The 14,956-nt window shown below is 42.5% G+C and overlaps 1 protein-coding gene across 2 annotated transcripts in view; it reads right to left on the reverse strand.

The window, feature by feature from the left end:
- NDST2 (N-deacetylase and N-sulfotransferase 2) overlaps positions 1-14,956 on the reverse strand; it is a 160,699-nt gene that overhangs the window by 28,500 nt on the left and 117,243 nt on the right. For both annotated transcript variants that reach the window (XM_088475547.1, XM_088475540.1), the window contains 3 exons: positions 10,199-10,286; positions 9,299-9,453; positions 3,416-3,601 (listed from right to left, as the gene is read on the reverse strand). In XM_088475547.1, coding sequence (XP_088331673.1) covers positions 3,416-3,601; positions 9,299-9,453; positions 10,199-10,286 — 429 coding nt within the window. The remainder of the gene's footprint in view (positions 1-3,415; positions 3,602-9,298; positions 9,454-10,198; positions 10,287-14,956) is intronic.

The raw sequence follows: 14,956 nt of genomic DNA on the forward strand, positions 1-14,956 counted from the left end.
CCGACAAGTGCTGTACAGAACTCGTTAGGGAGTTAACCCACGCTGGCTCCTGAGAAACCGGGAGCAGGGAAATAGGGAGACTGTGGGGTACCACCAATTGTCGTGGGAAACCCTGCATGGGTGACGACACCACTGACTGCTGGGATAAACCCATCGGTGTAAATGCGGGCTGCGGAGCTAACTGGCCCACTAAGGCTGTAAGCGCCTGAGCGAAACAAGCCCAGGGCGGCTCCTGTACCGGTGCTGTAACCGTAAGAGGCCGCGCCATGGACAAACACTGCCGGCAAAGGCCCTCCGCGCTACCCTCCCCCTCCGCTAACGGTACTTTACACATAGTACACTGTAGCCGGAGGGGAAAATCACTTTCGGACATGATGGCACCACGTATGTGACCTCTCTCACCAATTATAACTTAAATAGGCGAGAGACCACCCTGCAGCACCGCACCGCAAGGGCTTAGCAGAAAGAACAGGGACAGTAATAAAGCTGACAGTTTAGAGAAAAGTTACAGGCAGCAGCGCTAGCACAGTCACATACAATGCAGAGAAATAACAATTCCTGCACTAACAGCGCTGATCACTCAACTACGCAGACACAGGGCCTGGTAGGACACAGCGCTGCATACACAGACCTGACCACAGCGGAGGAGAGGTATGCGGGGGGACCCAGACCACGATGCTTCCGTCCAGCGCTTCCAGCAGCGTTCACCATGCGTTCTACAGAAGATGGCCACCAAGGAGCAGAGAGGAGGCTGGCCTGGGGGAGGAGCGCTGCCACAGGACCAGTCGGCAGCATGCAGAGAGGGCTGTGTGCAGAGGGGGAGGCGCCGGCTGTGAGACAGGGAAGGCGCGCTCCCCTGGCATGCATTTAACCCCTGGGACGCCGCAGCGCTACCGCTCTGCTGCGGTCCGCTGTCCCAGGTAGTGGAAAGCGCAGGTTGGTCGCCTGGCTCCACGCTGCAGCCAGTCCCCAGGGAGCCCCCTGCCTGGGGACTTAGGACCATGTGACCAGCGGGGACCCACCGCGGGACCCCGCTACTTACCTTTGTCCCCCTTGGATCCGGCCATGGTCCGGAACATCTGGGGTCACCGCTAGCTGTGATCCCAGATGCTCACCAGCAACCCCGGATCGGTACCGGCGTTCTGGTACCGGCGGGGGTGTAGGGAAGACAGCATGGACGTCAGGACTGACTGTCCATGCTGTACAACCAGATGTGCAGCCACAGCTGCACTGAAGAAAGCTTCAGGGGCTCTTCTAGCCCCCACTCTGACAGGTGCACCCGACTCCGGCCGGGCACCAAACTAAACTGAGGTGCCTTGGCTCGGGGGCGGGGTATAGGAGGGGGACCCTAGTGCATCCTGGGAGGCTGAAAAGCTTAACTCTATGGTGCCCAGCGACTGACGTCACACCTATACCCCAAGGTATCCTGTGGATACCCTATGGACCCTGAAGTAGAAAAGGTTTTTTTGAGATTTTTGCAAATTTTATAAAAAAAACCCCACAACACTAAGAAATCACATGTACAAAAGTATTCACGGCCTTTGCCATGAAGCTCAAAATTGATCCACTGATCATCCTTGAGATGTTCCTACAGCTTAATTGGAGTCCACCTGTGGACATGATTTTGAAAGGCATACACCTGTCTATATAAAGGTCCCACACTTGACAGTGCATGTCAGAGCACAAACCAAGCATGAAGTCCAAGTAATTGTCTGAAGAACTCAGAGGCAGGATTGTCCCAATGCACAAATCTGGGGAAAGGTACAGAAAAATATCTGCTGCTTTGAAGATTCCAATGAGCACAGTGGCCTCCATCATCCGTAAATGGAAGAAGTTCGGAACCACCAGAACTCTTCCTAGAGTTGGCCGGCCGTCTAAACTGAGCGATCAGGGGAGAAGGGTCAGGGAGTCAGGGAGGTGACCAAGAACCCGATGGTCACTCTGTCAGAGCTACAGCATTCTTCTGTGGAGAGAGGAGAACCTTCCAGAAGGACAATCATCTCTGCAGCAATCCACCAATCAGGCCTGTATGGTAGAGTGGCCAGATGGAAGCCACTCCTTAGTAAAAAGCACATGGCAGCCCGCCTGGAGTTTGCCAGAATTCACCTGAAGGACTCTCAGACCATGAGAGACAAAGATTGAACTCTTAGGCGACAATGCCAGGCGTTATGTTTGGAGGAAACCAGGCACCACTCATCACCAGGCCAATACTATCCCTACAGTGAAGCATGGTGGTGGCAGCATCATGCTGTGGGGATGTTTTTCAGTGGCAGGAACTGGGAGACTAATCAGAATAGAGGGAAAGATGAATGCAGCAGTGTACAGAGATATCCTGGATGAAAACCTGCTCCAGAGCGCTCTTGAACTCAGACTGGTGCGACGGTTCAGCAGGACAACGACCCTAAGCACACAGCCAAGATAACAAAGGAGTGGCTTCAGGACAACTCTGTGAATGTCCTTGAGTGGCCCAGCCAGAGCCCAGACTTGAATCCAATTGAACATCTCTGGGGAGATCTGAAAATGGCTGTGCACCGACGCTTCCCATCCAACCTGATGGAGCTTGAGAGGTGCTGCAAAGAGGACTAGGTGAAACTACCCAAAGATAGGTGTGCCAAGCTTGTGGCAACATATTCAAAAAGAATTGAGGCTGTAATTGCCACCAAAGGTGCATCAACAAAGTACAGAGCAAGACTGTGAATACTTATATACATGTGATTTGTTAGTTGTATTTTTTTATTTTTTATTAAATTTGCAAAAAAAACTTTTTACATGTTGTCATTCTGGGGTATTGTGTGTAGAATTTTGAGGACAAAAATGAATTTATTCCATTTTGGAATAAGGCTGTAACATAACAAAATGTGGAAAAAGTTAAGCATTGTGAATACTTTCTGGATGCACTATATTTGTAACGGCAAAATAAAAAAAAAAGGGGTAATCCTTTACCTTCTTAGAAGTTATTAAGATCATCATTAGCCTTGTTACTACATTTTACCCCCCTGAACTCCCCCCCCAGTGGTGCCTAACCCAAACCTTCCCCCTCCCACGCCCTAAACCTAACCCTCCCGGGGGGGTGCCTAACCATGACCTCCCCCCAGTAGTACCTAACCCCCCCCTTCCCACACCCTAAACCTTCCAAGCTGTTGCCTAACACTAAACCACTCGGGGCTCCTAAACCTATCCCCGCCAAAAGCTAATACTTGCCCGCAGCGTATTCATTCGGGATGCTCGCTATCCTGATGTCTTTGGGACAGTGGCTTTGGGATTTTGGCATCGGTATATCGACGCCTGGGATCCCGTCCACCGGCATTTTCAACGTATCCACAGTTTAGGATTAACAATTTTTTTCCTTTGTAATATTAACATGTAACTCCAGATTACAGCCTGTCGGCGTTACCACCTCGGCGACTCTTCTCACCATGATCTGGTTGTGGATGAATCCTCTCCGGTAGCGTGCCGGCCTTAGGTGAGGGTATTCTTCTGTGCTTGTAACCTGGATATTCCACACAGATTTCCAAGCTTCGTAAAGTTGGCTATGTATGGGGTACACACCAGAATGATGTGGTGCCACTGCATATCCCAGATCTATAGGGATACCATGCTCCTGGAAGACAATGCATCTGATTATTAACAAGAAAAAGCAAATGTTGTAACAAACATTGTAAACCTTGTACCTAAATTTCACCGCAGTTACAGGCCCAAATTCCAGTAATGCTCAGAAAATCCAGTTAATCTACAGCCTGAACCTGCAGGCCATTGACTTGTGGAGAATCAGAAGAAAGACATTTGTCTTTTAGGCATAGTTTCTGTTTGCTTCGTTTAGGTGAAATAGAACTAAAATATTGTTTACAAAGAGCGCCCACAACTGACAGACATGTACGTTACCATTACGCACCTGAAAATGAATGGATGTCTGAAAAAATTATGAAATAAAGATTTGTGAAATTCAGTAAGTTGCCATTTTGAGTTACATTTAACAGGCTGAAGTGACCATTCAAAGCACCCAGAGTACATGAGAAACAGGCAAAGAGGTTCTAGAGAATCCAAGTGGTGCTAAAAGCAACTGCAGGGATAAAGAATGATAATAGCTGGGGATTTGAAGCAGATACGATCAGTGCTGTAGAAAGGATAATAATAGCATAGACTGATAATAATATAGGAACAGAACTTGAAAGAAAAAAGGTGAGAAGATCTGACTTGACAGAGCTTACAATCAGCTTCTTAATATTAAATCAAAAGAGCTATACTGTCAATTGATGGCAAGTATAAAAGAAGGCTGCACTGAACCGATCGGAATATCTAGAGAAGGCTGCAAAGACTTTTACACTTTTTTTTTTTTTTTTTAATTCTAGGTAAAGGATGAATGACTTTACAAGCTGCCTGTCCTTTTCTACACTGTAATCCCATCGCAGCAGACCTGCTTAGCAGATTTTCAAGTTAACGCAAACCATTATAGTGATACAAAGAGGGAACCAACTACACGAAAGAGACCATTCAAGGTCAACAACGTTTTACAACCACACGTGTTGCCAATCGGCAAACTAAAAAACAAAGGCTGTCAAGCACAATCTCATAGCTGCTAATAGGTAGGCCGTATTATTATTATTTTACAGAGAATGGAAAGCAATGCCAGGCTTACTTCATGCAACCGTACCTCTGTCGGCCCCACAGTTACTAATATCAGTGAGACATGAAACATGGACACGGCTCACTAGAGCCAGGTCTGTCTTCATTAAAGTTCCACATCGGTAGCCAGGATATGGGTCTTGAAGCCACTGACACAGAACGTACCTTTTAAATTGACAGTTTTCCTGCATTTATTTTCTGTCCGAATTGCCTTGACATCTGTGCTCATTTTCTTATCAATCTTTTCAATAAGTTTTGCATGGCCTATGTTGCTTGGTAATGTATGCAATTGGTCAGTCATTAACTTTCAAATTTACCACAAAATCTGAGCTTCAAATATGAGAGACACTTAACCGAGGTAAGAAAATTATAAAATGTTCATACTAAGGTTCGAAAAGAGGGTGGAGGGATGGAGAGTTGGCGCTTCAATACAAAAGGTTGCTACCTTTCCTTACCATCTAAGGACTTATCCCAAAAGATCCTGAAAATTATATATGGATAGTGTAGGTTAGGTGTGAAAAATGGTGCTACCTTCTGAGTCACTGTGAAACTTATAATTTTATAAATTGATGAAGATACTTATCCCGATTTAAGTGGGTATACTTGTTTTCAGTGTTTTCCTCTTGTTCATCAGATTAGAGACCCTCTTATACGATCATGAAAATAGAAAAATATACCTATAAAGTGTAGTACGGCCCCAAAAGAGTGTTTATAAATATAGTTAATGCCGTCAATTAAAAAAGGTATGTGGAGCCCACATGGACTCACTGTGCAGATGTTGACTCCTATAAAAAGGTATCTTTCATTTAGAACATATATTTTATCAAGATGGATGCTGTTCAAGGTAGTGTACCTCACCCATAATTATCAAGTGTAGATGAAGCATATCATGGTTTCTTTATCAAAGAGGTGTATAGATGATGTAATTAAACTTGTAAAAGGTATTTTTTTAAACTGCTGCAGTAACACTTCCAATAGCAGAAAACACAGTATAAAGCAACACAATAAAGGTAGAAATACAAAAATAAATAAAAACTCGTATTGTCAGGGGGACATGAGCACTGCACTGGAACAGGTATGCCACAGGGTGCGTTCCATACTACACATTGTGGTATATTTTTCTATTATTCTATTCTAATTAGTCTATTCATGATTGCATGAGAGAGTCTCCAATCTAATGAACATGAGAAAAACACTGAAAACAAATATACCCACTTCTTTTGGGATAAGTATCTTCATTTATAAAATTATAAGTTTCACTCTAGTGACTCAGAAGGTAGTGCCATTTTTCACGCCTAACCTACACTGCCCTACTACACTAAGGGGCATATTTACTAAAGTGCGGGTTTATAAAAGTGGAGATGTTGCCCATAGCAACCAATTAGATGGCTATCCATTATCTTCTAAAAGTTGCTAGATGAATGATAAGTAGAATCTGATTGGTTGCTATGGGCAACATCTCCACTTCTATAAAACAGCACTTTAATAAATATACCCCCTAAGCACTAATTACTGAAATATTTGGGAGGATAAAGTTTTCTAATATAGAGGATTGTTACAAATGATAGATCAGTCTATAAATGCAGCGGGCACATGTAAAATGCATATACATAAGAGAATTACTGGTATAAAGATGTTATACACAGTGATTGTGTTCTCTGGAGATCAATCAATGTCCTCCGCACAGATAAATAGGCTGGAGCCTGTGTGTGCTGTGTCAGAGTTGCCTCAAGAATTATACAAAAATGCCAATAGGTCTCCAAACGCTGTGGTGGATCTGCTCTGTCAATAAAGCAGCCATCTGTGATGCTGATCGTTTTCAAATTTAATGTGACTTCATTAATCAACATGTTTCATGGTTCATGAGCATTTCCTCAAGAATTGACTCAATGTTCTATATCTGCCACAATTCGTTATGTACTAAATGTGAAGAAAACAAAGAAGTGCTGTATCTATTATGAAGAGTATTTTTATATAAATTAGACAGGTTTCCATTATGAGAGAATTATCACACACTTCATAAGATACACAGGAGAGCACTGGCAAAATATAATGCATTTTAAAATTAGTGTTAGGGTTCCATTAATGTTTTTTCTCCATTTTATTGATAGTGAGCCATCACATAGATTCCCTACATCTATAAACGAGAACTGCACAGCAGTTATGGTCTCGTATGTCAATATATTCTGCTATTTTGGATTAATTATCCTCAATATAATATAAGTCAATCAGTAATAATATAACTACCAACTGCTTGGACACGTCAAAAAGGACTGAAGCTGTTCAGATGTATCCATCTAGATTGGCCAAGACAAAAAACAAAACAAAACAGAACTTGCGTGACAGGTGTCCCACTCCTCCTGTTCAGATTATGAAGGAGATTTTTAGACCTACAGAATCTATTGTTTTTGGCCCATAAGAGAGGCATGAAAGGGTCAATATGGTGACAAATGGCAAATTGCTATGGGCATCTTCTCCAAATGTCTTTAGAAGGTTTGATACATGTACCCCATGGACTGGAGGCAGTACTGTAGAGAAGAAACCGTTTGAATGACTCTGAAGTATGTCCACCAATTTGGTTTGCAACAAAATTAAGGTTAGAGTATCTTTCATGAAAAGGTGTGTCTTCAGTGTCATTTCTCTTTAAAACTATTTTGCAATTTCTAATTTAATATTCTACTTAATCTCTTGCTCTGCCCCTGGTTTAAATGCATTTGGAATGACTTTCTGTGAATCATGGTAAACTTGCCAGATGCAATGCAGTGTTTCCCATAGCAACCCAGGAATCAACGCTACTAGACTAATGAATATACTTTTAATTTTACTAAACTGATGGATGAAATCCATAATCCTCATTTAAATCAGATTGCTTCTGTAAGTGGAAAGCACCCTCAAGATTTGATGATGAAGTTTTTACTACGTGGGAGAGATACAATAACAGCTTGCCTGCTCTGCTGGCTCTTCCGTTTTGTGTAGTCAGGCAAGATACATCTTGATATTTTAATTAAGACTAAATGATCATTGAATAGAAGTCACCAATTCCTGAACCATCAGCTTGAGGGGGCTCTGACCACTCTCGTACCAGAGCAGAATATACTGTAGAAGTGAGTATTTTAGCTCCGCTTCATATGGTGGAATTTCTATTGACCACAAGGATTATATATTAGTTATGCAAATCATAAAAGAGAAGGTGCTAATAAGTGTCACAAGTTGTTCAAGACAATTTTACAATCGTTAGGGTTAGGCTGCGGAAGCAGAGGGCCAGGGTTAGGCTGCGGCAGCAGAGGGCTAGGTTCAGGATTAGGGATTAGCACTACTGACAGCCAGAACCACGTCAGGATCAGCCTGACCTCACCATCAGAACCACAAGACAGGAGCTGCCAGACAAGGTAAGTTACCACTGGACCACCAGGAATGTTTTGTCGACATTGTAATCATGTTAACATTTCATCAGTGTCGAAATGGTAAACGCCGACATTATGCACGCCGACCTTACGGCCATATTGACATTCTCATGTTGACAAAATATACCCAACACATTACTATGCACCTTGATTATCGAAAGTTCACAAAATTCTGCCAAGATGCAGAGGTATACAAGTTCAGGATTGGTACATCTCTAGAGAAGTGGCAGTTTGCAGAGTGGAGGAATTTTGCGAATGTAGGATGTTCCTTGTGGTCAACCGGGCAATTTGTTTTGCAGAACTTCAGCACAGAATGGAGAGTGTACATTTTTAGGAGCACATCTTGGCTTGCAGAGGTGCATACATTTTCCTGGTCAGAACGGACTCTAGTTTCTAGATCTGGTCTCATCTTATACTTTTAAAGGGACCCATTTGTGCTTTCAGTCTGCACTATTTGTGGAACTGCATTAGGTCTAGTAAAGGTGAAATACATGTCATTGTGAAGAAAAAAGCTCCACTGGGATGACTTAGCTGTAGGTTAGTAAATGAATGCAGAGCTACAATGTCATTACAATCAAACCCTGGGATTATGTTCATTATGCTAAAGCCCACAGCCAACAAAAGGTCTGAAAAGGGGTGTGTCTTGGCTGCCCACTCTGATTGGCCAGAGGATGAATCTTGGTGATCCTGCTCCAGAAAGCAACAGATCCTTTAATAGAGTAACAATGGGTAATTCAAGTGTAGTCTGGAAAATTGCAGCTAGAGAAGGGGGTAAGCCCACAGCCACTGGGGCTCACCAGGGATTTCTCAAGCCCAATCTAACCTTGTTCTCAGATACACTCTGAGCAATATAATAAAATGTTTCACACACACAATTGTAGTAAGACTTCCCTGTACTCATAATTGACACAAGCCATGACATGGTTTCTATATTATTGGCAGCAAAATGCTTAACTGATTGCACATAGGAGGAATCATTCACCTTTTGCAGCTTTGAGCTATGCAAATTTAGAAGCCAGTTACCCTACCAGTATGTTTTTGAATGTGGGAGGAACCCACGTGAGAATGCAGACACCATGTAGCACACTGGTCCATGTCAAACCCAAGGCTCCAGTGTGGTCATGGCTATGTGCCCCATGATCCTCAGCCAGCAATATCAGTATGCGGTCAGCTTACGTTCTACATAATGCATATCTCCCATTTCCCCAAAACCTGCACATAGACATTTTCTGCAAGCTTTAGAAACAAGAAAGGCGTGAGCTTGTCACTACCAGGGCAAACTGCTTGTTGAGTTTCATCTGCTCTGCTAAGACCGTGACATTGTGGAACAAGTGAGGCTGCATGTGACTCCACATATGGGGGAACCACCAGAATTCCTTCCTATGCATGAGCAGCATGTCGTCCCCTTCATCCTCCTCATCTGTGCCTGCAGACAGAAGATAGCGGTAAGTAGAATCACATGATGAAATGTACTAGCTCTTAGCACACACCTCTCTAGCACACTACAGAGCATGTCGGCACAGGCTGCAGTAATAAAGAGAGTTTCTGTGGGCAGAAAGAACTTGGATATTAGCTGTTAAGTATATTTGGGTAAAAGTTTTTTTTTTGTCTATTCTTACAAATTGTAATAATATCTTTAAGCAGCTTGAGGATGAAGGGCCAGATAATTACTGAGGATTAATTGATCTGTCCTCTGTTTGAGGAGGTTCAAACAGAAATCTGTGTTAAATACCCTGATTGACAACAGAACAGCCTGAGCAGGCAATCTAGTAGATGAAATATGAGAAATGTGGTTCCTGCCAGTACAACTCAGGGAAGAGAGCTGGAAAAGGTGACTAGCGTGGCTGGAGAAATTTCACAAGCCAGGTAACCAGTGCTTCTTATCATGGTGGGTGTAACATGTTCCAGACTTCTAGTCACTTCTATTGATGTACATCCTGTTATAGTAGCTCCTGACTTCTACATTCTATTCTTTCTCACTTTTTTTAATTAGAGATATATATATATATATATATATATATATATGTATATATATATATATATCTTTGTGGTGGTGGCAGAGTTGTCTGTGAGCAGTTGGTCTTGACAAACGTCAATATACAAAAATAGAAAGGTAACTATGATTTGGATACTTGCGTACAGTTGTTGAAAAATCTGGGAAATTACTGTACCTGTATGATAGAATTTGCCAGAGAATCCCAAATTGAAGGTGAAATTCGGCACTAGGGTTCTTAGCTTACTCTGAGCTTTAAGTAAGGCCTGAAAGAAAAAAAAAAAAAAGTCAGCATAATTATTGCAGCTGAAACCTCCCAGGACACTTGTTAAGGTAAATTTGCCACAATTTGACACCTAGACACAAAAATACATTGTCTAATAATATTTCTGTACTCCAATGAAAGAGATCACTTTGGAGATGTACATAACAGACAGGAAGTAATGGACTATACTAGACTAGGTGACTATCCAAATCCCCGACATGGGACATCTGCAGTTCTGCTATTTAGCGGTATGTGGTCCCTGGTGAAAGTTAGCCCAGAAAATAGCTGTACTGCAACTCCTATCAATAGAACATATTCATAATTAACACAAGTATAGAACTGAAAATGTACACCATTTAAGTGCAGCAGCAATGGCAGTGCCGAGGAAGAGCGCTGCAAGACTAACAAAGCAAATCACTATTTCATTTCACTAAAAGCATGACAACAGATGAATGTGTTAGGAAGAAACTTTACATAGCCGAATTGATTCTCCGGAGAGCAAATGAGATCATAAAACTGCAGCGGTTTAAATGGTTTTCCGACAGAACAAGGTTAACAAACTCATAATGCAGCTCTCTAAGTAGAAAAACCAGCTGCCATTAGAATTGCAGCAATAGCCATTTTTAATGGAAAGTATTTACATATCAGTGCTAGAACAGCATTGCCTTATATACAGATATATATATATATATATATATATATATATATATACACACACATACATATTATATATATATATATATATATATATATATACATATACACACACACACTGAAGTACACGGCATTGCCCGGGTTTAAACCTTCAAGTTATTAAGTTTTATTATGTGATGTCGTCCAAATCTATCCATTGGAAGGCCCAGAACAGGCTCCCTGGGTCAAAGTTCTGCTCAGCATACAACAACGGGAGGTCCGACCGGAACCCCAACCCCCCAGCACCTGGCCAGGATCCAACTGGACCACCTTGCGCTGGTTTAATCTTAGTCAGTGTCCGAATGCATATAGCGGACAGACAAACACAATGCGAACAGACAAACAGACCAATGAATTTTAGACACACACACATATATATACAAACACATATACACACACACATAGACACACACACACAGTGAATTTATTTAGGGGATTACGAGCAAGCACGTGGAAATAAATCCTTATATGTTCCTGTTAACTAACTGAGAATTGTTGGGGAACATTCAATCCGGTGTGATGCTAAATAGCCCCATGAAGGAGTTCCTGGAGCTATTCAAGTCACCACGCTGTCAGCCCGACTACAGTATTTAGTCTCGCACCCTCCTGAGGGTGCGAGCACAAATTTGACTAAAGTGCTGGCCGCGATGCTGTTTTTCAGCTTAGTGCGGCGCTAACAGCATCGCAGCCGGCACTTTAGTCAGAGAATACCAGTTCTTGCAACTAAAGCTGGGTGTTTCGTTGCGCTACCCGGCATTTTCCGACTTAGGGCCGTATTAATTTTGAGGCGAAAAGTCAGTTTTTGCGTGTTTTTGTTGCAAACTTTTCGCCGATGACGTCATGTTCACCTGTTTGGCTTTTACCCCGTATTCATTTGGAAAGACTTTCCACCTAGGCGGAAAGACAATACAATGTAATAGGCGGAAAAGTTTCGCCAATGAATGGGAGGCGGAAAAAAGTGCAGAATTGTGGTTTTGGGGTGCAACGTTGCGGGAACCCCCCTGCATCCTTCAGACAGTCCCCCAAAGGTACACTGTCAAAAAATAAAACAAAAAAAACTTAAGGACACCCCAAAAAATGACTTTGAAAGAGGGGAAAAAAAAAAAAAAAATTGGGGGGTACAAACTTAAAAACTAGTAAACTTAACTCTGGGGGGATCCCCAAGTATGCCCCTGATGTTTTTTTTTTTATTGCAGGTGCTTGCGGCAGGTGGATTTTTCATGATTTTTTCAACTTCACTTTGGCAAGTTTTAAATAGGCTGACCGCCATTTTCAAGTACACCAAATTTGCTGGGATAACTTATTTTCAGGAAAAAAAACCTCCTAAATACTATTCTGCACCACGTATAGAAAAACGAGCCCGTTTAAAAACACCACATACCTTCAGCAAGCCAAATCGGGGGGTACCATAGGGAACCCCCATGTCAGAGCATCTTTTGGGGGGTGTCAGGCTGACTTCCCCAAAACTGACAGTACTTTTCGTCTGTTCAAATTTCGCCAGGTCCCGTTTTCACGTACTTCCATATTGAATACGGGGTAAAGCCAGAATAGCCGCGATACTTTTCCGCCTTCAAAACAGGTGAAGTAAGCGGAAAGTTTTTAGTTGGACTTAACAGTGCGGTGTAGGACTTGGAGTGGGCCCATGAGAACAACCTTTAGGCGGTTCTAGAAGCACAGTTGGCCTACAGGGATATACAAGGGATGGATTACATGTCTTCACCTTTTTTGTTTCAAAAGGAAGGGCCTATATTACATTCGATATACGGTAAGTTAATATCTTGTGTTTTAAAGACGGTTACCACTGTAATTTACTTACAGTGGAAGGCTTTTCCATTCCTTTGAACTCACCTCATCCTAACCTTAATCGTTGTCCTATGTGGTACATTTCAAGGCAAGCCGTGTAGAAGCCATTGCTTGCACTGATGAGATTTATAAGCCTAAAAATGGTGTATGGTAAAACAGGCTTTGGAGTCAATGTATAAAAAGTCTTCCATGACTCCTATTTTACTACTGTCTGACTCATAAATGGCAAATGCATATTTTACATGCATTCTATGTAGCCTTAGGGTAATTAGAGCTGTGCAATACACAATTTCATTAAAGTTCAAATAGTAGTTTAGGTCATGAGATTGTGTATCTTCTAATTATGACAGGGGGATGGGTTAACTATATCGCAGTGTGACAGCTACATGTGGTAACTGGTAATTATTGCAGTTTAGGGGTGACGGCAACTTGGAAAAATTATTGCAGTCTGGTCAGGAATGACAGACGCAGCATGGGGTAATTATAATGGCATAATATATGACAACTTGGTCATACTCTTCTTTGGAAACAAATAGTCTCTAAAAATTTTAAAATGAATCATTTAATTCATCCAATAAAAAGTGTTGTGTGACCACTTCTGCCAACAAATAACTGATTACTTATTAGTTACTATACAGTATATGACAGTAGGGTAATTAGGTACTACATAATTTATCATGTATTCTCCAGTGACTAATGCACACTGCTGCTCATTATCAACCCTGCTGTATCAACATTAGTTTAGTACTCCTCACCTATCCCTGGCCTGTACTACTACTACTAACATTATTAGTATTTAGGGCCCCATTAAACAATGAACCTTAATACAAGAGGCATATTTTGTTTAGTATCGCAATGATACTAACGAATGTGCCACTAGTACTCAACATTACTTACCCATCCAGTGAGGACCAGCGACATCCCCCTGTTCTGCGGCATCCTCTGCTCTGTTGCTGGCAAGCTATTGCTGCCAGCATTGGGCTGCTGTGCCATGCGCATGTAAGACAGTCAGTTTGCAAATGCGCGTGACACTCTCACCCAGCGGGGGCCTGGAAGGCTTTGGTGGGTCTCCATTGTTGGCAATAGGGACTGTATCGCTCTCACCATCTATAGATGGCATAAGCAATAGTGTTACAAATAGCGGTAATCTTAGTTTACTGCTGCTTGTTAACCACTTAACTGACAATTTAATTATCAGAAAACTGCTCAGAATTTTTTTCATTTTTTTGTATTTAATAAAGTTTAAAAATTATTTTTAATAATAGATTTCAAATATATATATATATATATATATATATATATATATATATATATATATATTTTGCAACCCCCCATCCCTTTGTGTCCATAGGTTCCCATTATAAAATAACTGCCCACCCCAATAGGCAATAGACTCCCCTGGGGTCATAAATCCTAATAACACCCCACACACCGCATTAATTAATAAAAAATCCCTGTTTTCTAAACCAACCCTTCCCCCCTGTAAAAAGACCCTTGTTCTTTGACCCCCCCCACCTCCTCCATTCCTGTGACCAGTATAAATGTTTTTTTTACCCCCTCCAGTCATGCTCTTTATTACCCCCCCTCACCCCCACTGATGTTAGATCCCTCCCCCCCCACCTAGTTACCCTCCCCCAGCCCCCTTGGGCATACACCCTTACTCCCCCATATGCATAGCACAACGGAGTGTGTGTCAAGGTTGATTATCAGTCCCTCCTGCTGAAGCTGATCTCTTAGAGCACTTGCAGAGATCAGCCAAAAAGTGCATGGAGGGGAACTAAGTTCCCCCTCCCTGCTCTGCCGTTTGCACTGCATTCTGCGGAGTATTTCCGGAAGTGATGTGGGCAGTCACAGATCGCCGCATCACTTCTGGGCGGTTCGGGGAGTTGGAGGAGATTCATTCGGCACAATGCAGAACAGATCTCCTCTGCAACATTCAGGGGAAGCAGAGTGGCAACGCGGTTGCATGTGATGAAACGTTGCCAGCTGAAGCACTGCTTGCTGCAGTCACATCACATGTGCTGGCACAAGTAAAGTGCTTCAAATTTGACAGGAGGACAATCCTTTTAGCGAGTGCTAAAAGGGTTATGTCTTTTAGTTAAATGGGGCCCATGGTATCATATTATGGGGGGAATTCAATTGTCGGCGCAGCCGATTCGCACAAAAGTGCTTGCT

This window comes from Taudactylus pleione, unplaced genomic scaffold, assembly GCF_031769625.1.
Source record: "Taudactylus pleione unplaced genomic scaffold, aTauple2 ptg000016l, whole genome shotgun sequence".
Taxonomy (NCBI): domain Eukaryota; kingdom Metazoa; phylum Chordata; class Amphibia; order Anura; family Myobatrachidae; genus Taudactylus; species Taudactylus pleione.